Source organism: Leucoraja erinacea, chromosome 19 (genome assembly GCF_028641065.1).
Source record: "Leucoraja erinacea ecotype New England chromosome 19, Leri_hhj_1, whole genome shotgun sequence".
In the NCBI taxonomy this organism is placed as follows: Eukaryota; Metazoa; Chordata; class Chondrichthyes; order Rajiformes; family Rajidae; genus Leucoraja; species Leucoraja erinaceus.
Genome location: NC_073395.1, coordinates 16412166 through 16439901, shown reverse-complemented (window position 1 = coordinate 16439901; position 27736 = coordinate 16412166). Strand labels below are relative to the sequence as shown.

The 27736-nt window shown below is 47.5% G+C and overlaps 1 protein-coding gene across 12 annotated transcripts in view; it reads right to left on the bottom strand.

The window, feature by feature from the left end:
• Positions 1-27736, bottom strand: part of LOC129706261 (F-actin-monooxygenase MICAL3-like) — a 206920-nt gene that overhangs the window by 122762 nt on the left and 56422 nt on the right. For all 12 annotated transcript variants that reach the window (XM_055650410.1, XM_055650399.1, XM_055650403.1 and 9 more), the window contains exons 2-11: positions 21783-22127; positions 19119-19326; positions 18248-18361; positions 16164-16265; positions 13561-13716; positions 12346-12446; positions 9925-10182; positions 8606-8721; positions 4918-5044; positions 417-510 (exon numbers count right to left, since the gene is read on the bottom strand). In XM_055650410.1, coding sequence (XP_055506385.1) covers positions 417-510; positions 4918-5044; positions 8606-8721; positions 9925-10182; positions 12346-12446; positions 13561-13716; positions 16164-16265; positions 18248-18361; positions 19119-19326; positions 21783-22046 — 1540 coding nt within the window. In that variant the 5' untranslated portion in view covers positions 22047-22127. The remainder of the gene's footprint in view (positions 1-416; positions 511-4917; positions 5045-8605; positions 8722-9924; positions 10183-12345; positions 12447-13560; positions 13717-16163; positions 16266-18247; positions 18362-19118; positions 19327-21782; positions 22128-27736) is intronic.

The following is a 27736-nucleotide window of genomic DNA, read 5'->3' as shown; positions in this document are numbered from 1 at the left end:
AGCATGGACATGGTGGGCTGAAGGTTCTGTTTCTATGACTCTATGGGCAAGGGCATGCAGATATGATACGTAGGTTAGGAGAGTCTGCACAGGACTGAATGAGTCAGTCAAGAACTAGGGAGTAACAGGACCAGACTGGAAGCAACTCCACGGCACTACTAGAGGTGTGCCCGGATTAAGCTGCTGCTCAGGTTGGTTGAAGTTGATTGAAGAGCATTGTTCTTCCACAGTGCAGGGCCTGTGGAACTACAGGACATGCCGCTCTGCTCCTGACCCTTTAAAGTACGCTTACATTCTCGGACATTTATAGACCGAGCCATTGCTAAAACAACAAAATCATTGAGTGGAAGGTCATCGTTGGTGACAATCCCAGTCTCCATTCCCTTGGGATCTCACATTGTACTTCTTTCACTCACCGGTGCTCTGCTTCGTGCGTGGTGACTTTGAAATTTCTGGAGGTTCGGGTGCTGCAATAAGCTTTTGATCGGCTGTGATCCACAAGCGCCGTACCTGCCAAAAGCAAAGGGATACGTCAGTCTTGCTGCGGCTGAAGCTTTCAGCACGGGCGATAAATACCAGTGCTTTGTTGCAGGATTAGTGCCGATGATGTTTGAGAGTGTAATAATTATTACCCACCCATGCAGCCAAGAAAGGGTCAATATTAGAGAGGTCGGGGCCTGGGGAAGAAGCCTTGGGTAAAGTGGCATTAGAAGCTGGAGCCCCTCCTGGGAGAGACCGTTGTGAAGAGGAGCCAGTTCCCATTAAACCTCCAAAGCTACGGAAACGCGAGTGAGATGGAACAGGACCAGTTAGCTGGAGAGTATCGATCGCAGGTCAGGAAGCAGGACTGCTACCAGCAACCCTTGTGCGGAATTATATCCAACATCAGCCTCCTCTGAAAGCTCGCCAACTATCCCTCTCCCAATCCCACCCCTTCCATCCGCCCGATGGGTTTGGCTCGGTTCCCTGATACGTTGGGGTGACTGTGAAGGTTCAGGGTAGGGTGGGGGAATTAGTCTGCTGTGAGAGGGCATAACGGATGCTGTCTGTTTTCAGTTATACTGTTAGGGCTGGATCCTCTGTAGCATCAGGACTAAACCCGAGGAGTGCGGTTGTGTTCATGGTAACTGCTGGGTGCTGGGTCTGGCAGGTCAAATTTGCTGCTGTGAAACAAGCTGCTGGAATTGGCTCAGTTATTGCTGATAGGACGATACTGAGGACTAGAGCAAGGGTGACGGTTCCTCCTGCATCAGAGTGCCATGGGAGCTTGTGGGCATTGAAGGTTTAACTTCCTGATGTTGGGTACGAGGTTGGATTGGATGGAAGGTGCATTTAGATTAAGGCCGACTGCTTCAGGCAGAGCTTGAGGGAAGGGACGCTTTGAGCATGGGGGCCAGAGGAAAGACGGGGTCGGGAGACTAGTTTTGCTGTTGGTTTGATGATGTCAGACGATGCATTGCATCTTACGAGAAGGAAATGTGGAAATCTTCATCCTGAGATATTTTTGTGATTTGCTCATGTTCACAACATTTATTGCCCATTCCTAATCGTCCTTGAGAAGGTTGGAGATTCATTGCAGTCCATCCGTCATGGGTGCTTGTCCCCCGTGCAGTAGAGTATGGCCCTTTATCTCTTGATGCATTCCGGTGCTCAGACTCAGGTTTGCGGGAGAGTCCCTCCGTAAATTGGCGTTCCCGCGTACCTCCTACCCTTTTCCAAAGTGCTGGGCATTGGGGAGTATTGTGAAAAAAGCCTTGATACGTTGCCAGAGTACTTCCTGTACCTGGCACGCACCACTGCTGATGGTGGAATGAGGTTTTTAGGATGGTTGCTTTTTCCAGGTTGATGTCGTACTTCTTAGGAGTCATCGGACTGGTGCTCATCCAGACAGGTGGGGAGTGTTCTGCCCCACTGTTGCTTATCGCTTTCCAAAGGGGGAGCAGCGTCAGGGAGTCAAGTTTGAGTCACACCCTGGGGGCGGCAGATGTCCCGTTTCCCAACTTCTCTTGTGGTGATAGTGAGCAGGGGCCTGGGCCCCTGATTGATGCATCCACAGTGTCAGCGGTCGGTTATCAGACAAAGGTAATGGCAAGTCAAGAAAATGTTGTTAAACGCAATCATTACATAATTCATGCCCAACTTTCCCTTGTTCTTGCATCATTAAGTGAGTGACATCAAATAGAATTGACCACTGGGCAGTGAGCAGAGAAGATGCATTGACTCAAGTGGTAGTGCCTTGGATTCACTGCTGTTCTGGGGACTGCAGGAATCACAATCTCTTCCTTCTTCTCGGGTCAAAAGCTCCCTTGACTTCAGGGACAGTCTCTCACATGGAGTTTGGCTCTTCGTTCATGTGTGGACCAAGAATGTAATATTGCCTGGAGCTGTGTCGGCCTGGAGCAGATAAACTAAACATGAGCGGGCAGGTTAGAGCTGAAGTCGGCAACACCTTCCTGCATTCGCTGCGGGAAGATGATGGTGAAATGCTGCTCGTAAACAGTTGGATTTCTCCTGCCTCTTGTTGAGAGGACACACTTGGGCATTATTCCACACGGTCGGGTTTGTAACAGCAAAGCAGCCCGAGGTATAGCTGCTGAGGGAGCACAAACCTTTCCTCAGTATTGGGTCTTTTGGATTTGTCGCTTCCTGTCACTCATGCGTTCCATGATACACACAAAGGATCTGATTGACTACAGCGCTGTGCTGCAGAGCAGGGATGCCTCCGGAGGAGGAAGGCAAGTGAATCAACCATCGGCTCTTCTGGATGAACATTTCAACCTTGCTTTTTCCGGGCTCCTCTATGCTGAGTGGGAAGACAGCTCCCGTTTCCCGACTCAAAACATCACCTATCCGTGTTCTCTGTCAGAGATGTCGCCTGACCCGCTTACTCCAGCACTTTGTGTCCTGTTTTCCACTGCGCTAGGGATAGCCACGAAGCTGCCTCCTCAGACTGGAGGGCCAACTGCCCAGCGCCATTCACGGCATTTCATGGCATGAATGCAGAGTTTTGACCTTGCGGGATTGTTTGCCTTGGCTTCTACACACATGTAATCCGTTGTTCGATTTCAGGCATGCCCAATGCATACCCCTCACTGAAGGCATGGGTAGGGACGGGTATGTCGGGCCATGAGGTTACAGATTGGGGCGGTGTACATTTGCAAATGGAACAAGCTCAGATGGACACATAGGTTGGCATGGACGAGTTGGGCAGAAGGGCTTGTTTTGGTGGTGCTAAAGGGACAGAGTCCTCATGGACGTCCAGTTTTGATCCACTAGCATGGCTTTGAATCCATACAATCAGGCATGATTGCTGGGGCTATGTCTTAGCAAGGAAGGTGCAACCATCACTGCCGTGGTCAAAAGGTCCAGCAATTGATGAGGGCAAGGAACAGGTTCATCATTAGTGGCTGGTTTACATCCAATGTAGGGGTCTCGGAAAAGGCTACGGATAGAGCCTGGATCCAATGGAGGGCAGGAGTGTTGGAGGAGGCTGTGGCTAGGACTTGGGGTTATGTTTGTGCTGTGGTGATGGGGAGGTCAGGTTGACTGCTGAACTAGGGCTTATAATAGTTCATAGAGCGGTGCTGACTTGGGTTTAATGCTGTAATGACGGAAGTTGTACTGTGGTTACTGCTGTGTTGGACAGAGGAGACCATGTCTCCCAGCAGTCTGGAGCTGCAGCAAGAGTCCCTGTTCTCCTGGTAAGACGCAAGACAAGGACGGTTGACACAAAATGTTGGAGAAACTCAGCGGGTGAGGCAGCATCTATGGAGAGAAGGAATTGGCGACGTTTCGGATTGAGACGATTCTTCAGACTGATGTCAGGGGAGGGGGAACAAAGAAAAAATGTAGGCGGAGACAGGAAGACTAGTGGGTGAACTGGGAAGGGAGAGGGGATGGACAGAGAAAGCAAAGGCTATCTGAAGTAAGAGAAGTCAATGTTCATACCGCTGGGGTGTAAACTACCCAAGCAAAATATGAGGTGCTCCAATTTGTCAATGGCCTATGCTCCCTAGAGTAGCAAAGGACTTAAGAAGAAAAAGAAGAAGTTCCTCCAATTTGCGCTGGGCCTCACTCCGACAATGGAGGAGGCCCAGGACAGAAAGGTCAGATTGGGAATGGGAGGGGGAGTTGAAGTGCTGGGCCACCGGGAGATCAGCTTGGTTAAGACGGACTGAGTGGAGGTGTTCAGCGAAACGATCGCCAAGCCTGCGCGTGGTCACGCCAATGAAGAGAAGATATCACCTGGAACAGCGGATGCAGTAGATGAGGCTGGAGGAGGGGCAAGTGAACCTCTGCCTCATCTGGAAAGACAGTTTGGGTCCTTGGATGGAGTCTGCCAACCTCATCTACTGCATCTGCTGTTCCAGGTATCAACTTCTCTACATCGTCGTGACCAAGCGCAGGCTCGGTGATTGTTTTACTGAACATCTCCGCTCAGTCCGTCTTAACCAAGCTGATCTCCCGGTGGCCCAGCACATCAACTCCCCCTCCCATTCCCAATCAGACCTTTCTGTCCTGGGCCTCCTCCATTGTCAGAGTGAGGCCCACTGCAAATTGGAGGAACAGCACCTCATATTTCCCTTGGGTAGTTTACACCCAAGGGGTATGAACATTGACTTATCTAACTTCAGGTAGCCTTTGCTTTCTCTCTCTCTATCCCCTTCTTCCCCCTTCCCAGTTCTCCCACTGTCTCCGCCTACATTCTTTCTTTGTCCCACCCCCTCCCCTGACATCAATCTGAAGAAGGGTCTCAACCCGAAACGTCGCCATTTCCTTCTCTCCATAGATGCTGCCTCACCCGCTGAGTTTCCCCAGCATTTTGTGTCTACCTTCAATTTTTCTAGCAACTGCAGTTCTTTCTTTAGCAAGACATGATGGTGTTGGTGGACTGAGCATTAATGATTATTTACTAACCTGATTGGGGTCCACAATGTGGATATTGACCTTGGGGTATCGGGTGATGGGATCAATGCTGTACGCATTGTGGTCCTTGATGATATTCTGCGGCGTGGTCTGAGGCAGTAATCTGTAAATGCTCTCCCTGGAAACGAATTTTGCACATTAATCATGGCCTGCACACCACCAATTAACTAAACAGATAGTCAACTGCAGAGAAAGGTGTACTAGATGTGGTCTGGATAGAGTGAATGCGGGGAGGATTTTTCCACAGGTGGGAGAGTCTAGGACCAGAGGCCATTGTCTCAGAATAAAAGGACGTACCTTTAGAAGGGAGATGAGAAGGAATTTCTGTAGTCAGAGGGTGGTAAGTCTGTTGAATTAATTGCCAGAGTGCTGTGGAGGCCAAGTTTAAGGTGGACATTGACCGATTTTTGATTAGTAATGATGTCAAGGGTTATGGGGCAAAGCCAGGAGATTGGGGATGAGAGAGAAAGATAGATCAACCATGATTGAATGGCATAGTAGACTTGATGGGCCGAATGGACTAATTCTGTTCCTAGAACTCATGGACTTATGAAGAACCTCATTAAGTGATTCAGCACCATCACACCATTTACAGGACACAGACATCTGCTGATGAAGGAAATCAAGCGCATTTAACACAAATTAAAACAACCAGAATCTCTTAATGGAAGACACCCTGGCTGCAGAGAACCAGGAATGGCATTGATGATTAAGATTTCATGAAGAGATTCACAAAGAGGTCCACCCTCTCGTTTCTTTAGATGCAGTGTAGATGACTCCACAGCGGGTCAAAGGTGAGCAGATCACAGCAGCCTGAACTTCCATGAGGGAAAAGCAGACAGGAAATCTTAGCAGACAGGAGTGCTTATCTTAGAAACATAGAAACATAGAAAATAGGTGCAGGAGTAGGCAATTCGGCCCTTCGAGCCTGCACCACCATTCAATATGATCATGGCTGATCATCCAACTCAGTATCCTGTACCTGCTTTCTCTCCATAACCCCCTGATCCCTTTAGCCATAAGGGCCACATCTAACTCCCTCTTAAATATAGCCAATGAACTGGCCTCAACTACATTCTGTGGCAGAATTCAAACAAGAAGAACGACCTGGCTAGTTTGTCGATTACTCACTGTTCACGTTACCAGCCCCGATGCTAAGTAACCCCTCTCTTTCATGGAAATTAACTTCACCTCTTCCTTAATGGCAGGAATCACAGAAAGAAAAGTAAGTGCCATCAGTGTTGTCTGGGCACTTGGAAAAGTTTACAATAGAGAAGAAACTAATCAGAGGAAACAGGCGGCTCTGTCGTGGCTAACGCAGGAACTTGGTGCCACAACAACATGCGGCACATTTGCACAAAATGTCCCTGATTTCTGTTCCATTCCTGTCCAGTTGACCCAGGAAATGTGGAGAGCTGCTGGAGTCGGCGCCAGTTGTCAGAGGGAGGAAGGGATTCGCTCATACTGCAGGTGAGGGGATGCACTGTCTGAACTCTCACAACAAAGCCCGCAATGGCCGCCTCACCAACAGTCTGTATTGCCCCTTCCTTCCTTGTTGTTTTTTAGTTTGTGTTAAATGTATGTTTTTAATGTTATTTAGCTTGTTTTAAATGGGGGCTGGGAAACGTTTTTTAATCTCCTACATTGATGGAGAGGTGATGTTTTTCTGTATTGTATCTCCGTCCGCCCTACTGCCTAACATCGCAGAGCTGGCGTCCTCTGCTGGGGACCGACTTCGGGAGCTCCAACCGCGCGTGGGAGCCAGCAGGACTTAACATCGCAGAGCTGGCGTCCTCTGCTGGGGACCGACTTCGGGAGCTCCAACCGCGCGTGGGAGCCAGCAGGACTTAACATCGCAGAGCTGGCGGACTTGGAGCCTGCGGACTTTAACATCGTGGAACTCGCGGTCCCTGGTTAGGGACCGACTTCGGGAACTCCAGGCCGCAGGAACTTCAACCTCCCCAATCTCCCCGACGTGGGGGCTTCGATCACCGGCTGATGGAGCTTCGATCGCCACGACTGCGGATGGTTCGACTGCCCCGACCGCGGGAGAATAGAGGAAGAAGTTTAGACTTTATTGCCTTCCATCACAGTGAGGAATGTGGGGAATCCGCTGTGGTAGATGTTTATATTAACTGTTATGTATTTGTGTGTCTTGTTCCTATTGTTTAGTATGTCTGTATGGTAATCAGAGTTTCACTGTACCTTAACTGGTATATGTGATAATAAACTGACCTTTTGGACCTTTGAACACTTGTTTAGAAGTTATAAGAGTTCAGACAGCATGTCCCTTCACCTAGGTTTAAACAGAAGTCTTTGTACCATGTGCTGGTCAATGGAATTAGAGAGGCTGGGTGATTGATGCGCAGCATGGACATGGTGGGCCTGTTTCCATGCTCTATGGCCCTGGATACTTGGTTGATAGGTGAAAATCACAGGCAGAATGACTGAGCAATTGACCGTGCATAAACTGGTCACAGTTGTGAGAAATCACGAAACAACAAGGTGTTTGCCCTTGGGGCATCCATTCAGATGCACACACTGCACAGTGTAATTTATTGACAGTAAGAGTAATCCAGAATGAAGGGGGAATTAGCTTCACTAACAGTAAACCCATGCATCAATAAAGCTATTGGAAATGAGGAACTCTCGCAGAAAGATGTGGGAGGTCAAGAGATTCAACCATGTTTATTTGTCATATGCTCCAGATATGAACAGGAACAATGAAATATTACTTTGCTGCAGATACACCAACAACAAAAAATCTGTTGCTCTAAGTAAACTAAACCAAGATGGCACAAAAAAAGTATGTAAGAGAAACCATAGAAGAGTAAAGTTTGTAGTGGTTTACTGCTGAGGTAGGGTTGTGGTCAAGGGTGGTTCAAGAGTCTGATTGTCGGTGGGAAGAAGGTATTCTTGAAACTGGAGGTCATGGCTCTTGGCTTCCAGTACCACCTTCTCAATTGCAGTAGCAAGAAGAGAGTGTGGCCAGGGTTGTGTAGGTCTTCCATGATATTAGCTGCCTTCTTAAGACATTGCTTCCTGTAGGTCCCTTCGATGTGGGGAGTTCAGTACCTGTGAGTGACCGGAGTGATCACATTGCCGAAACAGGCTGTGACGCAACCAGTCATCTGTAAAAGCTTGATAGAGTATTTGGCGACATAGCAAATCTCCTCAAACCTTTGAGGAAGTAGAGGTATTGATGAGCTTTCTTTATGATTTGGTCTAAGACAGATGATCAGAGATATGCGCACGCAGGAACGTGGAGTTGTTAACTCGCTCCAACGCCAACATCAACAGCAGCTTTCAAAACAAGAGCTATTTCATTTTACATCAGCAAATTAGAGAAAATGGTGCAAGACACAATGAATGAATAAAACATAGATCACGTGGGGCATGATTCAAGAGAACAGGCTCAAGCGGCTAAAGGTTCCTATCGCTTGCCAGAAGGACACTAAACTGACAAACAAATGTGACGATGACCATAGGGTAACTCAGAGATGCCGGAGTGGGGGTGGGTGGAGTGGGGATTGGATTTGGGTGCGTGTAATGAAAATCATGTGATCGTGTGTATATTCAAGTCAGTCAGCTGCCCGGCGTATGGAGGAATTGCAACAAAGATCAGTCCACCCCCAACCCCCAGCCCGACACAATGATACACCACAGCTGAAGCTCTCACCTTTCTGCCAGCACTTTGAGTGGAGGAATTCCCTGTGACCAGGCTCGCACCATCCAGGCAGCATCAAACGCTGCCAGAAATCCACGAGCAATCCCAGTTCCCATGGGCCAAAAGGGCTGGAAGAGCAAACACCACCATTAGGCTGAGATAAGTGATGGGAAACAAAGTCTACAACAAGAGCAGCTCAGACACATCCCGCCCCGGCACGACCTCGCTCCACTCCGGACACAGCTTGGCTGCCCCCCCTATATACATCCTGACCCCCCCACCCTCCCCCCCTCACACACCCTGACCCCCCCCCTCCCCCTCCACACCCTGACCCCCCCTCCCCCTCACACACCCTGACCCCCCCCCCCCCCCCCCCCCACCTTTCCCCTCTAAATTCATCTGCTAAATGAAAGTTAAAACTCCCAAATTTAAACCAGCCTGCAACCCGTGTTACTGCAAGTTTGTCAGATCACTGAACTTTCCACTTCATGGCTCCAAATGAAAAAATCCATTCTTGTCTTAGACATTGCATTGATTAATTCTGCCCATATTTTTGCCACTGCTGGGTTTATCTCTCATCTGCAAACTGCCCCAATTGACAACCAATTTATTCCAGAGTGAAGCACAGTAACAGCCAATATCCTGGCCTTGTACCATCACTTAGGAAATACCCAGGCGAGTTCACCCTTTGCCACGTCAACTGTTTGCTCCCATCAAGCTACAGGTGACAATGTTGTTCGTTGAATAACAATCTTTCATCACCATGTTATCTTGGGGTCTCGTCGCTGCAAGGACAACACGTCCTTACCCGCACATGCCACCTGTCTGTGGGTCTGTAGATAGTTATCTCCACTTTAAGGCCTCTACCCTTTATTATCTGTGCCGACCCAAATACCCCTCTCCCGTCCCCAACATGCCCTCCTACCCTACTGAACCCTACAGTCACGAATGGAGGGATGTGAACCGTGGGATGAGATTAGATTGGCATCACAGCCAGCGCAGCCTGCTCCTCTTCTGTACTGTTGTGTTCTGTTGACTAACAATACATCAGCCAACGTGGTACAGAGGGGACTATTGTAAGCTACTGCACTGGATCCAGTGATCTTTTAGTTTGCTCAGATCTCCAATGCCATCAGTGACTGCTTCATGGACCAATCACTCATGGACCTGATGCACTGCAATGAATCTATTGGCCCAATGGTCACAGCAGTAGATCTACTAATCTATTGTCCAGCAGCATGGCCATGACCCACTGGCCACATGGGGAACCCTGTCGAGTCCAGCCTCACAGCACAGGGACTGGTCAGCCTCACTGAGGTTTATGCACTAACCTCCAACAGACTGTCACCAACGAGGGAGACCAGCAAACGCTTCCCGCTCTCCTCCCGTATCAACGAGGCGTTCTCTGACGCGTACATGCATGTGAAATCAAACATGGCCACGTCAGGTTGGCCGTAATGATTCATGGCAAAGTCCATCTGTGGCAGTAGGCGATGGGTGGAGAAGTCTGCCGCCTCCCTCGCATAGTTCAGCAGTGCCTCCTGATTGACGTTATTCCGGGACAGCAACTTCTCCGTGTCAGCAAAATCCTAACAAGGAAAAGCAGAGAAACCACACAGGATAGTCAACCCGCAACTCTGACCATATAACTCACGGCTTAATGTATCGAAGATCTCACAGCACATAATGTCTATAATGTCTCTCTTGACATTACTTTAGACTTTATAGATACAGCACGGAAACATGCCCTTCGAGCCCACCGAATCCACAGTGACCTGCAATCACCCTGTACACTAGCACTGTCCTATACACTACGGGACAATTTACAATTTTACCGAAGCCAATTAACCTAAAAACCTGTACGTCTTTGCAGTATGGGATGAAACCGAAGCACCTAGAGAAAACCCATGTAATTATAGGGAGAATGTACAAACTCTGTACTGACAGCACCCGTAGCCAGTATCTAACCCAGGTCTCTGGCGCTGTTAGGCAGCAACTCAACCGCTGTGCCACTGTGTCACCCTCTCGTTCCTTCTCCCAGTATTAAATTCCACCTGTCGCTCCACTGCCCACATCCTCTTGCAATCTACAACAATAAACCTCCCACCACCTCTCCAAGTTTAGGGTGAGCCAGAGGTTTTGAAACCTTACCTGCACAATCTTACCTAGGTCATGAGAACACACAAGGATCCCAGTGCTGAGCCCTGGGGAGCATTACTGTCCAGCAGGCTGAGAAACAACCAGTCACCCCTCTCTACACCCTGTCTTTCACATGTTGCCGCCGACCCTTTTATTCCACAAGCCTCAATTCTACCAAACTGCCATCATCATACTGACCATATATCAATAAACAATAGGTGCAGGAGGAGGCCATTCAGCCCTTCGAGCCAGCACTGCCATTCAATGTGATCATGGCTGATCATCCACAATCAGTACCCCGTTCCTGCCTTCTCCCCATATCCGCATGTTTTAAGAGCCCTATCTAGCTCTCTCTTGAAAGTATCCGGAGAATCGGCCTCCACCGCCCTTTGAGGCAGAGAATTCCCCAGACTCACAACTCTCTGTGCGAAAAAGTGTTTCCTCATCTCTGTTCTAAATGGCTTACCTTCTATTCTTACCCCTTGTCCTTACTGACTAGGTAGAGCCCATCTTATCCCATTTACCAGCACTCCTTCAATCTCCCCTCAATCTCCCACCTCATCTGTATGCATTCACTACCCACACCTTTGATGGTGCCAAAAAAATGGTGACCCATAGCATGCTGGTCCCAGAAGGGGATCTATCAAAATCCAATACAATTGCTCTACTCCTTTAAATCTCTTTTCTACCTATAAACCTAGCACTATTTTTAGTTGTTAATTATATTCTGCACTGTTTCTTTCCCAGTAAGCTACCTATTCTACTTGAGTTTGACGAATGTATTTATGTATAATATGTAAATTGATTGGATAGCTTGCAAAACAAAACTTTTCACTGTACACATAAAATAAGAAATTGAAACATTGGACTTGTCTTCCAACTTGGAAGAAAATATGAGAAAATGAATCAGCGTGCTGACAGTTGTAGGTGATATTTTTCGTATTAGAATTAGAATTAGAATTTCCTTTATTGTCATTCAGACCTTACGGTCTGAGCGAAATTTCGTGCCTGCAGTCATACATACAATACATTTTGAATGATATACCACGGATGTTCATACCCTTGAGGCAAGATTACATTCTAAATGTTCTCTGAGATTCTAAGGTTCTATCTTGCATTTTTACTTGCTGTTACATGTGTCACAGGCTTGAATCACACTGAGGGGTTTACTGGTTTACACCTGATATCCAGGGGATCCATCGAACCGAGGTTGTATCTTTTATGAAAACATAAAATGCTGGAAACATTCAGCACGTCAGGCAGAATTTGAGAGACAGAGTCTAGCTTTCAGGTCGATTACCCTTTGTAAAAAAAAAGATGTCTCCTTCCACAGATGCTACCTGATGTGCTGAGTGTTTCCAGCAATTTCTGTTTCTTTTCCAGAAGATTGTAGTTTGTATTTGTCACAACGTGAGGAGTTACGGGTTGGAATACAAACAATGAGTTTGGGTGTTGACAATCACAGGCTGGAATCTACTCCAGTGGTTCAGGGGTTCACATATAAGTTAACTTTGCACATCTTGCCAAGGTTCTGGAGATCCTCCCTCCGTCTCCCGTGTGTTTAGACCTCAGTGTTGCTGCAGCAGTTGAAGAGGTAACACCAGCCCACCCACCTGCAGAATCACTCCTTTCTCCAGCAAACTCGGCTTCTTTGCAGTCATGACGAAGTAGTGTGTGTCATCTTTATAGTAAACTATGTTTTCCAAATTTACACCTGGGGAAAATAACAGCGACACGTTAAACACGGAAGCAGGACGGTGAACCACGGTGAACAGATTCAAACAAGGGCTCATCTCTCAATCCAACAAATGCACAAACTGCAGCCGTCTCGTCAGGAACAAGGATCTAATAGTCCTTGGGGTAAATACCTCAGTTGACATCTGGTGCTGTCTTTGCGGAGTTTGCACTTGTGAGTTTCTTTTCCCCCAGGATGCTCTGGTTTCCTCCTACATCCCAAAGACATACAAGTTGGAAGGTTAATGGGCTACTGTCAATTCATCCTAGTGTGTTGGTGAGTGCTGGAGTCTGGAGGGGGGGGGAGAGGGATGATGGGAATGATGGAGGGTAAAATGAGATTAATGTAAGTGGGGTGTTGTTTGGTGTGGAGTCGGTGGAGTGAAGGACCTGTTTCCATGCTGTTTGGCCCCTAGCAGTTTCTAGCTCTGGGCATCTGTCTCAGGAATGATGTGCTGCTCTTGCAGGATACCCGCTACAATTCAATGAAAAGATGCCGAGAATAAAAAGGTTAAGAATGAGGACAGGTGGCATCAACCAGATCTGCGGGAGAGTGAAAAGTTGATCAGTTCCACACGTTGTGATAATTTAAGGGTTTAGAATCACAGTCATGGTGAGATGCAGCACGGAAACAGGCCCTTTGTTCTGCCATGACCATCAAACATTCATCAATCCTACATAAATCCCATTTTTCATTCTCCTGCCTTCCCATCAACTCCTCTCAGATTCTAGCACTCACTACACAGTTGGGGCAACTTACAATAGCCAATAAACCTACTGATCTGCAGGTCTTTGGGGTGTGGGAAGAAACTGAAGCACCCGGAGAAACCCACGCCGTCAGAAAGACGGTGTAAACTCCACATAGACAACACCAGAGGTCGGGATTAAACCGGGTCCCCGTTGAGGGCTCTACTGGTTGTGCCACTGGACAGTCATGTGCCCAAATGTGACCTGGACGTGACCTTCACGTGAGAGCTGGGCTGTGCAGGGGCGGCTGCAGAGAGCACTCGCTAACGCAGGAAACGTGGGACCCTCCTCCCCAACAGTCCGAGCGTGCCCCTGCCCTCCCTTCACCGAGCTGAGTGGACATCAACCTGTTGCTTCCCGCAGGTCTCGGAAAAACTTTTGATTGAAGATGAAGGCCACGCCGCTGATCTCCTCCACCCGGGCCTCATCCCGTGTGTGCCGGTTGATGAAGTTGGCAGTGATGGCGATCGCCAGCTTCCCGCGGAACTCCTTCCGGCGAAACCCTGCAGCAGGAACAGAGGGTGAACATTCCTGGGCCACCAGCAGCGGAGCACTCACTGAGCCTGGCCCAGCCGTGATGGGATCACTTATTAGAACAAGGGACCAGCTATTAAGGCCAACGCAATCTCTCACATTGTCTTGTGCAAGCAGAGTGGTATTTGTGAAGATTCTTAATGCCAGATATAGGAGGTTCTGTGAACATAACGGAGCAGAAAGCAGAAGATGGACGAAGGGCAGTCTCATGAAATAGGCCGACGGTTGGCTGATGAAATTTGATGCAGAAAGGGGCAAAGTGAAACATATGGTACAAAGAGAAATGAGAGGTAATTTAAAGAATAAAATATTAAAGTGGTTCAAGGATGGAGAGTATTACGGTGAAGACAAATCCTTGCAGAACAAGTCAACAAGGCTGATAAAACGTATGAGATTGCTGTCTTCACACAGTCACCTCCGATTTACAACATCAGGAAATTAAGGTAATTTACAAGAGAATCTGGTCCGACCAACCGCAGCAATGGCTTCATATCCCAGCACCAATCCTCAGGAAGGATGTACAAAATCTCAAGCAGTCGCAGCAGAGATTTCCCAGAGGTTTATCCGAGGTCTGAGATATCTGTGAAGTTGGGAGTGTGCTGGGATAGCTGGTGACCTACTACATTAGGGATAGTGAACATACATTTGACGTGTTCGACACCACGATGGGTTGTAATGGAGTACATACCCAAGGATAAACTGTCCCAGTGGTTGCGAGATTATTAGGTAGTGCTCAGATTTAGATCAGGGGGAAGCCGGTCTAAATCTAACAAAGCAAGTTATGTTTAGCTGCCTGTGAACATTTCTGGAACAGATTCAGTAATATCTTATAGGGAGTTGGATAATAAATATTTAAAAAAATTAAAATTGCAACTTTACAGGGAAAAAACTGTGGAGTGGGAGTAAATGGATTGCTTTGTCAAAGGGCTGGCATAACCAACTCACCCCTTTTGTATTGAGTGATCCAATTACTCCCACTTACACAACACATTCAAAAGCCTCAACACACTACTACTTCATAACCAGTCACATATAACCCAAGCATTCAGCAAAGAGGTCATGGCCAGACCATGAGTTTCTTTCTCATTGGTTTAAAGGTAATTATGCTTCTACAATTGACTGGATCTTAGACCCAAGTGTAGACAAGGCCATGGTATAAGTCCTACGCGAAATGTCGACCCTTCCACGAGTCGACTCTCCTCAGTGCTGCATGTTCGATCCTCAGCCCAAGGGCCTGTCATAGAAACATAGAAAATAGGTGCAGGAGGCGGCCATTCGGCCCTTCGAGCCAGCACAGCACAATTCATTGTGATCATGGCTGATCGTCCCCTATCAATAACTTGTGCCTGCCTTCTCCCCATATCCCTTGACTCCACTAGCCCCTAGAGCTCTATCTAAATCTCTCTTAAATCCATCCAGTGACTTGGCCTCCACTGCCCTCTGTGGCAGGGAATTCCATAAATTCACAACTCTCTGGGTGAAAAAGTTTTTTCTCACCTCAGTCTTAAATGACCTCCCCTATAATTCTAAGATGTCGTGGGACATTAAACCACCAGCAGGTTGGGAAGTGGGACTGCTGACCAAAGAAGTGATGTGAAGTATTGGAAGTGTTCGTCTGTGCCCGTGGAAGTTCCTCAAGGTGACCAGAACAATCCAGGCCGGTTCATGGGGCACTGAATCTCACTTTTCCCTCCTCCACAGTGCTTCCCCCTGCCGATGTTGCTCGCTCCCTCTTCCTCCCTATCCAATGAACCTTGTTCTCTCTCTCTTTCCCTGTTCAATGAAACTTGTTCTCTGCTTTCCTGGTCAATTAAATTCATTCTCTCCCCAATGAACCTCACTACCTCATCCTCCAATGAAGCTCACACTCTCTCGCCCCCTCCACCCCGTAACTTAACCTTGTTCTCTATCCCCCCCCCCCCCCCCCCCCCCCCCGCCCTGTCCTATGAATCTTCCTCTCACTCAGCACCTCATATTCTGTTTTACATTTCACTCCATCTCCTTGTCTTGACACCTTTTTGACTCCTATTCACCTCTAGCCTTTGTCACTTCACCCATCGGGCAATCACCCAGCCCCTCATCTGCATCCACCTGTCACTATCTGGGCTTGCACCACCCCCACCTCCCTTTTTTAACTTTCTCGTCCGTTCTCCATCAGTCTGAAAAAGGCTCACAACCCAAACAGGTGTCTGTCCATTCCCTTCACAGATGCTGCCTGACCCGCTGAGCTCCTCCAGCTTTTATCTTTCACTGCTGTCTCTCCTGATCTCTCCCTCTGGTCCAATGAACATTGCTCCCTCTCCCAATCCTTTTCTTTGATCCACTGAACACTGCTCTCTCTCTCCCAATCCCTCCCTTGCTCCAAGCAGCACCGCTCTCTGTCCCCCTCAGCTCCACATCGCCACGCACTCCTTACCTTCCAGTGTGTTCCTTCGCCCATCAGCACCAATCACGACTTCAAACTCAAACTGTGCCACTTTGTTGGTTGGAGGGTCAATGTCTGCTCTCCATCCAGCGTCTGCAATGAGAAGTGAGATCCATCGTTTATTGGAGGGTGTGTGGCTGGGCTGCCCTCTCACACAGCCCGTGAGGAAACGGGCTCCCAGGAGCCCAGTCCTTGTCATCTGAGAGTTGCTGCCCCACGCTACTGAGAAAAGGAAGACAGAATTCCTAGCACCTGCCACAGACCCCGAGCAATTGCCAGCCATTGCGCCCACCACGAGGTGGCAGCCCGCTGAATCTTGTTCCCAAGCTCCCAGTCTGTTGCCCAATAGGTTGAGGTATATCACTGGGCTCCAGGAATCACCTGTTAAATGTGGTGGAAGTTCCCCCTCCTCTGCCCCTTCAGGTAATGATTTCAGACCCCCAGACAATATTGTTTCCTCAATTCATTCTTACCCTGTTAGTTTCTAGTCTATATTCTAAAGGAAATGTGACCTTCCTATCCATCAGCAGGAGATCCTAAGGAGCTGTATAGCTAATTCAATTGCACTCAGCAAATGAGGTACCCCTTGGCTACATACAGCGAGGCCTGGACAATATTCAGAGACGTGTTGATGAATGCCAAATATTCAGACAGGCAGATGAATGCCAAACAACAACAATGCCAACCAATGACCATCACCAGCCAGATATCGGCTCCACCCATTCTTAATATTCAATAACATTATCAACACCCAGTCCCCCAACTATCAACAGCCTGGGGACCCACCCCTGACCAGAAACTCAGTTGAGCCAGCCAGGAAAATACTCTGGCACCAAGTAGCCCCGAAGGATTCGCAGAGGAAGCTTATGGTTGATCATGGACTCAAGATGTCCCAGTGATGGAACAATGGGAATTAGTCCAGTGAATCTGGAGAACCTTTCTGGAGCAAGACTAAAAATCAGGCAGTGCAAACTCCCCAAAGGCATTCCAACAGCGTAACTAATCAACACCTTCTGTTCAAAACAGCAGAGAGGGGTAAACCTAGTTATTTCATCCAGTGAAGCTAACACCAGTAACAGGAATCTAGTTGGGGTAACAATCTGAATGGACTGTGCTAGGACATATATGAGTAATTAAATGGTGCACAGACAGATTTGTTAAAGAACAAGTCCGGCTTGCCAACTAAACTGAGATTTTTGAAGAAGCGATGAAAGGATTTGTGTGGGTAATACAGTTAATATTGCATACAAGGACTTTTAAATGTGACATATTAAAGATTTATCCGTACATCTGAAATCCATTTATTTCAAATGCCAGTTGGCTGTGTTTACAGAAATAGCAAAGGAACAAAAAGTGGGAAGCTTCATTTGTATAATACAGCTAACTTCAACTACGAATTTCTATGGATTTTTTGTTTATTAGATATTATCTATGTGCATCGTGTTTACAAGCTGGGTGCTACTGCAAATAAGAATTTGATTGTTCTGCTGTCAGTACATATGACAATTAGACACTCTTGACTCGATTCACAGACAAGATAGAAGTTAGTCATAGAGTTAACACAGCATAGAAACAGGCCCTTCAGCTCAACTTGCCCATGCTGACCAAGATGCCTACCTGAGCTATTCCCATTTGCATACATTTGCCCATTCCCTGCCAAACGTTTCCTATTGATGAACCTGTCCCAATGTTGTTTAAACATTGCAATTGCAAACAACATTGTTGTGAACAGTTTCTGCACCCTCTCTAGCTTAATCACATCCATTCCTATGGTATGGTGACTAGAATTGCACACAATATTCCGTGTGTTGTGTCGGTGCTGTCTCCTAATACCGCATCCCAGTTCTTGTACACCTGCCTTCTTCACCAGCCTGTGTACATGGGTCACACAAGGAAGGTGCAGCAGTTTTGCCTAAAGTTCACCTGCCTATGGAAACACATGGACACACACACACACATATGTGCGTGTACACACCGACATGTGAATGCACATTCAGGCACACACGCAGACATGCATCCGCACAGACTTGCAAACACGCACAGATCCCGATCATGATACAGTATAAATCACTCACGAGGGTTTTTATGGCCCCTGGGTGGAAGCAGCCCACGGAACTCCACGTTTAGATGAATTTCCGTCCCCAGGATCAAGGCAATCTTCAACAGGACGAGCTGGAGTTGACGGATACCTGGCAGGACAGGATGAACATTTACACTTGATTACTCAGTGGACAGAAATAAATGCCCTTGCCTGCATTTTCTCTCAGCCATGGCCACATGGCACGTGCTACTACGCCACTGCTTGTGACACTCGTCGGCCAACCGTGCTCCTTCTTGCTTGAACTAAGTCACCACATCCCATGCGTTGAACCACAGACAAGGCACAAAGTCAGGGTTCCCATCATGAACCACAACTTATGACACTTGTGTCACTGGCTAATAAATTGTCATTGAATTATAAGGGTTGGACAGAATCAAAGCAGTCACCAGGACTGAAGAAAGGCCTCAACCCAAAACGTCGCTCATTCTGTCTCTCCAGAGATGCTGCCTCACCCGCTTAGTTACTCCAGCATTTTGGGCTTGCAGTCACCAGGACCGATGTCCAGAGAGTGATTACTGCTCAGATGCGGCTGAGATGGTTGTAAATTGAATGGAAGTTAAAACTGAGCAATGAGATGGGAAGATACAGACAGGGCATCAACTGGACTGGGCTGAATTCTATGAGGGCATAGAATGCCAACTAATCCAGCATTCTTCATTTCAGTAAAAAACAACGCAAAGCTCTTCCCCCGGGTTGCATTAAGGAAAGCGTCCGCCCAGGGAATGCCCCTGCCCAGATCAATATGTCAGTGAGAGCGGCTGTGAGTCAGGCAGGCTCAGCATGCTGTGTTTCACCAGGTGAAGTGTAACGTAGACAGTGCAGTCAAAAGAAAGAAAAGTGCTCACTGATATGGTCAATGGCCCCAGCGCAGAACTTCCCGTAGATCTTCTTCGCCCCAAGGTTCCGCAGGTCCTGAATCGTGTACGGCCATAAGTGCAGGACGTTGTTCCTAGAGAAGGTGTCGCGCTTTTCCACGACGATGACTTTAGCTCCGAGGAACATGAGCTCGATGGCCGTGCGTAGGCCACAGGGCCCCGCACCGATTACCAGACACTACAAGAGAGAACACGGTGGCAAAGGGTTAATGGGGCAAACAGGCAGCAACACAGACCACAGCCAGCAGTGTGGGATGGAGAACGGCAGCTGGTGAACTCTGGCGCTGCTGAGAAACAGCACGGGAGACCCGGTTAAACAGAAGGAAAGGCTGTGGCTCGGGCAGAGAGTGTACGAGAAGCTCAGTGTAGACACAATGCACCCTGTACACTTCAATGCCATTCCCAGCAAAGGGGAGAGACATGAGTCGGTCACTGTGCATAACATGCCCAATGGGGACAAAACCCAGACTCATCTACTCCCTCAGACCGGGCTGCAGGTGGCCTATGTTTCCACAGTATTCTTTGTTCCACGCTTCCTTCGGGATCGAACTGTGCGAGAGACAACTGGATGTCTGGGGAGATGCTGGATGCAGTGTGAAACAACATTTGTTCGCACGGTTGGAATACTGAATGGAAATAAGCATTCACAGATATATCACGTCCTACTGAATGCCACACGCCGACTTATTACCCTGGCCTTGTCATGTCCCAACCTGTCTAATCCCTGTGCACCTCAATTAAATGATAGCTTTTTAACTTGCTCCTAAATATCTGGGTTCTTTTAAATATAAATCCAAGATCTCCAGTTAAATTTGAGCTTAGAACTCACTCCTGGGTGTCCACTGTTCTAAGTATTAGCACTTCCTGCAGAAGCAGGATATCTTTAATTAATTCATCTGTGAGATGTGGACATAATTGTCAAGGATAGCATTCACTATCCTGTATAGTCTTTAGTATCAAATGGAGTCATATGGCATGAATAAATAGCCCATGCTTCCATGCTGTCCATCATGCACCCATTTACACTAATCCCATTTTATCCTCCCAACGGTCCTATCAACTCCCCCACCTCCCCCAAATTCTACCCTTCACCTACACACAGAGCAATTTAAAGTAGAAAATTAACCTACAACCCCCGCAGGTTTTTGGATGCGGTAGAAAAACAGAGAGTACAGAGGAAGCCCCAGAGGGTGACATGGAGGAAGTGCAAACTCCACACAGACAACGCAGGAATTCAGAATTGAACCCGGTCACTGAAGCTGACAGGCAGTAGTTCTATAAACTGTGCCACTGTGCCACCCTCATCTGGATGAGAACTTGAGGTACAACGTGAGGGGGAGTTTGTAGTAATTAGCCATCTCACTATTGGGCATTAATCAGATGAGCTGTGCAGATGCTTTATCGCTCTCCTGAACCACTGGCCGGCAGAGGTGAGATACACAGGCAGAGACAGATAGATTCTTGATTGGTACGGATGTCAGGGGTTATAGGGAGAAGGCAGGAGAATGGGGTTAGGAGGGAGAGATGGATTAGCCATGATTGAATGGTGGAGTAGACTTGATGGGCCGAATGACCTAATTCTGCTCCTATCACATGACCTGATGACCCCTGTGAGGAGGGGCACGACTTGCAGTGGAGGACAAAGAAGCAGGGATTCGTAAGGTGAGATCTGGGTGAGCTGAGATACGATGATACAAAGATAGGCGGAGGGGCAGATAGAGTAGAGGAAACATGACCCTGCAGAAGGACTTCGACAGGTTGGGAGAGTGGGCAAAGACGTGGCAGATGGAATACAGCATTGCAAATTGTGGAGTCATGCATTTTGGTAGTAGGAATAAAGGGGGAGACTATTTTCTAAATGGGGAGAAAAATTCAGAAATTGGAAGTGCAAAGGGACTTGGGAGTGCCAGTGCAGGGTTCTCAAAAGGTTAATTTGCAAGTCAAATCGGTAGTAAGGAAGGCAAATGCAATGCTGGCATTTATTTTGAGAGGACAATATGAAAAAACAGGAATGTAATGTTGAGGCTTCATAAGGCCCTGGTCAGACTGTATTTGGAGTATCGTGAGTAGTTTTGTGCCCCATATCTGAGGAAGGATGTGCTAGCATTGGAGAGGGTCCAGAAGAGGTTTACGAGAATGATCCCAGGAATGATAAGGTTAACATATGATGAGCGTTTGACAGGACTGGGCTTGTGCTCGCTGGAGTTTAGATGGATGACCTAATTGAAACTTCCCAAATAGTGAAAGGCCTGGATACAGTGGATGTGGAGAGGATGTTTCAACTAGTGGGAGAGTCTAGGACCAGAGGCCGTAGCCTCAGAATAAAATGACGTACTTTTATAAAGAGGCTGAGGAGGAATTTCTTTAGTCAGAAGGTGATTAATCTGTGGAATTTATTGCCACAGATGTCTGTGGAGGCCAATTGATATTTTTAAGGCGGAGATTGACAGATTCTTGATTAGTACGGGTGTCAGGGGTTATGGGGAGAGAAGGCAGGAGAATGGGGTTGAGAGGGAAAGATAGATCAGCCATGATTGAATGGCAGAGTAGACTTGATGGGCCGAATGGCCTAAATCTGCTCCTATGACCTATGAACTTGAGATCTGGATAAGCTGAGAGTGGTAGAAGTTTTACCTTTGTATTGGCACAGGCTGTGTTCTTCTTGTAATCCTTGTGACTGCCTCGCTTGTCTATCTTTGCAAAGAGTGCTTTTGCTTTCCAGTAATTGAGTTTGGTCTTGAGCTTGGTGTAGAAGTAGGGGAAGTCGACGTTGGAGAGGCCCAGGTATTCGCACAGCTCCAGGAAGCCTTTGAAAGTGCCCTTGCATGTAGTTGCCTGGACAAACTGGTCAAACAGTATGTGTGCTTGCTCGATGGTTGAAACTTCTTGGTCCCCCATGGTGGCAGGTGACTCTCCTGAGATGGTGGGCTGGATTAATTATTTCTTCCTCTTCAGCTGATGGTTTCCCTCATTATGAACCTTCAAGGGGAGAAAGACAAAAAAAAAGGGTTATTTACATCATCCCTCCAAAAACACCCATCACTTTGGGCCTGTGAAAGAAAAACAATGTCTAACTTATTGACTGTTCCTGTGGCTGCTACATTATACTGTGGCACTGTCATTGTGGCTGGGACACTGAGTTACACTTTAACATTTAACTCTGAGAGAACCAGACGTGCCTACTTCTTACCCACACTCCCTGGCTCGCTTGCCTAGCTTGGAAGAAATTATTTTGCTTTCCAATAAATGAGTTTGCATTTGAGGTTAGGATGGGAAGTCAAAGATGTCATAAACTCCTCTCATGTCCTGAAAGATCTCTCCCTGGCTGCATGCTTTGCAGTAGAAGGTGTTGGCTCATTGTACCACGGTCCACAACAGGAGTTACACTTTCAATCAGCAACCAAGTCAGAAACCCGCTCTGGTCTGGGGAGAGAAACACATAGCTGCAGTCTGTGCACACAGACAGTGAACTCGTGATACTCATGAGGAAAAAGCTAACAGTGGCCGTCACAATGAATCCCTGCACCATTGTTTCCAGAACCTAACCCTTCAATTATTTTCCTGGGTTAGGGTGGAGAGTGATTTGCCCTTCATCCAAGTCATGTTGCACTTCCCCTGGAATGTGTTGGGACAGTTTAGGAGGAACACCCATGTGTACTTGACCTATGCTGAGCACAGTAAGTAGAAAAATGGTATTAGAGAAATAAACAGTGCAGATGGCAGACTGTTTCAGGACCTATGGTTATGATCCAAAGATATTAACAAAAACAAAAGGGAAATGATGGATGTTTTGATTATGATTTTCCACCATTCTCACAAAATAGCAATTGGCTCCTGGGATTCTAACATGAAGTGTGGTAGCAGAGTAAATCTAAGATCTTGCATTCTTGCATTCCTGGCAGTCCGTCTAATATAATGCCGGTTGTACATAAGTTACAAGGACAAAGTGGCCAAACCCTGTACAAATAAAACAACTGATCATTGGCAGCTAGCCTGGATTTGTAAAAGGCATTATTATGTCGAAAACTAAAATCAAAACCCAAGTGTCCTGCATGACAAAGGAGATTGAGAAGACACTGAAGCAAAGCAAAAATAACATAGGTCAGGTGCATAATTCAAGAGATAAAACCAGGCTGAATGTAGTCAGCTGGGATGGGAGTTGACAAGGATAACAGAACAGCAGTTAACACTGCTCATAGATAGTAAAGTAGCCCAAAGCCTTCTCCATGCTTTCCTTCTCGTGAAAAGCATGTGTGTAGTAAGGGTGGGGGGGGAGTAAGGGTGGGGGGGGAGCTGACAAAGAAGGTAAACAACACATTGTAGCAGGGGCAGAAGCTGAAATAATTAATAAATATTTTACGTTGATCATTACCACAGAGGAAGATGCCATTAATGTTTCCGTACAACTGGGGAAGATCTGCGGTAAATATTGACAAGCAGCAGCTACAGGAAAGGCTGGCCATGTTTAAAGTGCACCGGTGATCCACACTGCATCAAATCCTCGGCTGCTGAGGAAGGTGGGGTGGAAACTGCGGAAGCCCTGTCCATCGTATTCCAACCCTTCCTCCATGTAGGGGATGCGCCAGAGAGCAGGAAATGGAGACGGGAACAACCTTGTTTCAAAAGGCCTGTAGAGACAGGCAACTAATGCTTCGCCGATTTAACCTCAGCGGTGGGTAACTTTTAGAAATAATAATTAGGGAAAATATTTACATATTGAATGAATTTGAATGAATAGGTTTGAATGAATAAAGTTGAGCACAGTCCAGTTTGACCAACCTGAGGTTTTTATTTGGATGAGGGAACAGGAAAGGTGATAAGGATTTTCAACATCATTTAAAAAATGTTTCATTTGCATGTTCTTGACTCCTCAACACTCTCTATCTGCTCTATCTGTATCTACACAACTCAAACCTCTTATCCCTGGGACTTCCAGATACACTCCCAACCAGTCTGAGAGGTAACCTTTCTCTCCCGTCTCCCATTTCCTGTTACTGGTCCAATTTCCTGTCTATGTTGTTGCAACCCTTTTTATTCGAGGAATTTCAATCTTGATGACCAGCCTATTACGTGGCATCCACAGCAATGCCCCTTGGAAGTCCTACATTTCCTCGTCAACATCATTATTTCAGGAAAAAACCTCCATGAAATTAACCAGATAAGTGCAAGTCCTCCCTGGGTTACAGCAATGTTCCGTTCCTGTGAACTGTTCCTAACCTGAACAATTCGCAGGTCGGAGATGCTGCTGCAAACCAAGTTGCCTTCCGGCAGAAGATGCCTGCAGCCCCGCAGCAGCTGGTAAATCCATCCTGCCGGTCTTTCAAACACTCCAGTGCATGTACGGCTGTACCTGACTCAGTGTTCGTCACCTGGGGAGAGCCTGCATATATTGTAATATATTATAGTTATAGAGCTATACAGCACAGGAAACATGCCCTTTGACCCAATACCTCCATGTTGACCAAGTTGATTGACTGACTGATCCCTCCAAACCGTTCCTATTGATGTACCTTTTAAATGTCATATGTGTAGAAAAGAACTGCAGATGCCGGTTTAAACCGAAGATAGACACAAATTGCTGGAGTAACACAGTAGGACAGACAACATCTCTGGAGAGAAGGAATGGGTGACGTTTCGGGTCGACACCCTTCTTCAGACATATTATAATTGTACTCATCTGTACCATTTCCTTTGGCAGCTCATTCCATGTACCCACCACACTGTGTGAAAAAGTTGCCCCTCTAGTCTCCTTTAAATCTTTCCCCTCTCACCTTGAACCTATGCCCTCTAGTTTTAGACTCCCCAATCCTGTGGAAAACGTTGTTATGATTCACTTATTTAACCCCTCATGATTTTCTACATCTCTATAAGGTTACCAGTCAGCCTTGTGCACTCCGGGGAAAAAGATCAGCCTTTCCAGCCTCTCCTTATAACTCAAACCTTCCAAACTGGGTGGTATCCTCATCCAGTATATCCTTTTTGTACCCTTTCCAGTTTATTGGCATGGATTGCTTCATATGCTTAGAAATTGTGAATAAAATTGACCATTGTGAAATCATCAGCAAAACAGATTAATTATCAATGGGCCGTTCCTAGAAGAGGAAGTATCCTCTGCAAAGATTAATGTGTTAATCTGTTAATGGTCACGTTAACAGATTAACACATTGGCAAATGGAGTAAACCTACCCAGTGATTACTCAACATTGGTATTTTGTAGATTTAAAATACATAAACATTCTGTACATTACATAAGCCATGCAGCGTTAAATCAGGCTGATTATTGTTCCTCAAACTTTCTCTGCTTCCGAGGTCAAACTGACTGGCGTGCAGTTTATCTCCACATCCATCCTTGAACCAGGGGTGAGCATTAGTTAAGTAGCGGTCCTTGTGCAACAACCTCTGGTATGGGCCCAGTCATCTATGGCTCCTCCAGAAACATCCACTCCTTTCTCATTTGTCAGCTCCTGGTCCCCTGGCCTCCACCTTTGTCATTTCATCACTCCTACCCTCAAACCCCCATCCCCTACAACTGGATTCTGACAAAAGCAAAGATACTGCAAAGCCAGATATCTGAAATAACACAGAAATGCTGTATATTCCTGGGCATGCATATTTCTAAAGATCTTTCCTGGACCCAGCACACCGATGCAATTATAAAGAAAGCCCATCTACGCCTCTACTTCCTGAGAAGATTGCGGAGATTTGGTATGTCAGAGAGGATTCTCGAACTTCTACAGGTGTACAGAATAACCGACAACATCGTCCCCACGGTAAGCGTAAGCACCTTCCCGAACCAAAAACCCTGGGTGGACAGGTCCGTTCGTGTTGCCTTGAATGCTCGCACCGCTGCCTACAACTCGGGCCTGGCATCAGAAAACATGGACGTCTACTAGGTAGAGTCCTACCGACTGCGAAGGGCGGTGAAGGACGCAAAAAGGAGGTACAGGGACAAGATGGAGTCACAGATGGAGCAGCAGGACACCAGAAGCCTGTGGCAGGGGGCTACGGACTGTAACCAACTACTGGAGCACCCCACCCTCATCCGCAAGTGCCGGCACCTCCCTAGCTGATGACCTGAACTCCTTTTATGCTCGTTTCGAGATGGGCAACATCACCCCAGGTCTGCCGACTATCAATAATACCGCCAGCGGGCTGGCTAACGAAGCTGAAGGGAGGAATGTGCAGACATTCTCGTTGTCCGAGCATGACGTGAGGAGGGCTCTGACACGGGTGAACACGAGGAAAGCTGCAGGCCCCGATGGCATCTCGGGGCGAGTACTCAAGTCCTGTGCTACGCAGCTAGCTCCGGTGCTCACTACAATATTCAACCTCTCTCTGGACAAGTCCGTGGTCCCTGCCTGCTTCAAAAAATCCATCATTGTACCGGTACGAAAAAATGCCTCCCCAGCCTGTCTGAATGCCTACCGTCCGGTGGCCCTTACCTCGGTAGTCATGAAATGCTTTGAGAGGCTGGTGAAGAAACACGTCTGCGCCTTCCTCCCTCGGAACATGGACCCATTGCAGTTCGCATACAGTCCGAACAGATCCACGGACGATGTGGTCTCCCAGGTTTTGCACACCGCTCTCTCTCATCTTGACAGCCAGAAGGGGGGCTACGTGTGGATGCTGTTCATAGACTTCAGTTCAGCCTTCAACATGATAGTCCCCACCAGACTGGCCGAGAAGCTACTGGAATTAGGGCTCAACACCCCCGTGTGCCTGGGCCCTGGACTTTCTCACTGCCAGGCCCCAGGTAGTCAAGATGGGAGGGAAAACATCGAAGTCCCTCACCCTGAGCACAGGATCGCCCCAGGGTTGCGTCCTCAGCCCCCTATTGTACTCCCTGTACACACATGACTGTGTGGCTAGGTTCAGCTCCAACTCAATAATTAAGTTTGCTGATGACACTGTGGTGGTGGGCCTGATCTCAGACAACAATGAGAAGGCCTACCGGGAGGAGGTGGCTGATCTAGCACTGGTGCCAGGACAACAGCCTCCTCTTGAACATCAAAAAAACTAAGGAACTGATCGTGGACTTTAGGAGGGCACATCAACCGAGGACGTACACTCCATTGAGGATAAATGGGGATATTGTGGATAGGGTGAACTGTTTCAAATATCTGGGAGTCCACATCTCTGAGGATATGACATGGACATCACACGCCGCAGCACTCGTGAGTAAGGCAAGGCAGCGCCTTTACCACCTCAGGCAATTGAGGAAATTCAGAGTGTCTCCGAGGATCCTCCAGTGCTTCTACTCAGCGGCTGTGAAAACATCTTGTCCGGAAATATTACCATCTGGTTTGGGAATTGCTCTGCCCAGGACAAGAAGGCTCTGCAGAGAGTAGTGCGTTCGACTGAACGCACTATGGGAACTTCACTCGCTCCCCTGCAGGAACTATACATCAGGAGGTGCAACTCCAGAGCCAATAAAATCATGGGAGACCCCTTCCACCCCAGCAATGGACTATTCCAGTTGCTACGGTCAGGCAAACGCCTCCGTTGCCATGCTGTGAGAACGGAGAGGTTGAGAAGGAGTTTCTTCCCAGATGCCATGCGGACTGTAAACTCCTATCTCACCAGAGACT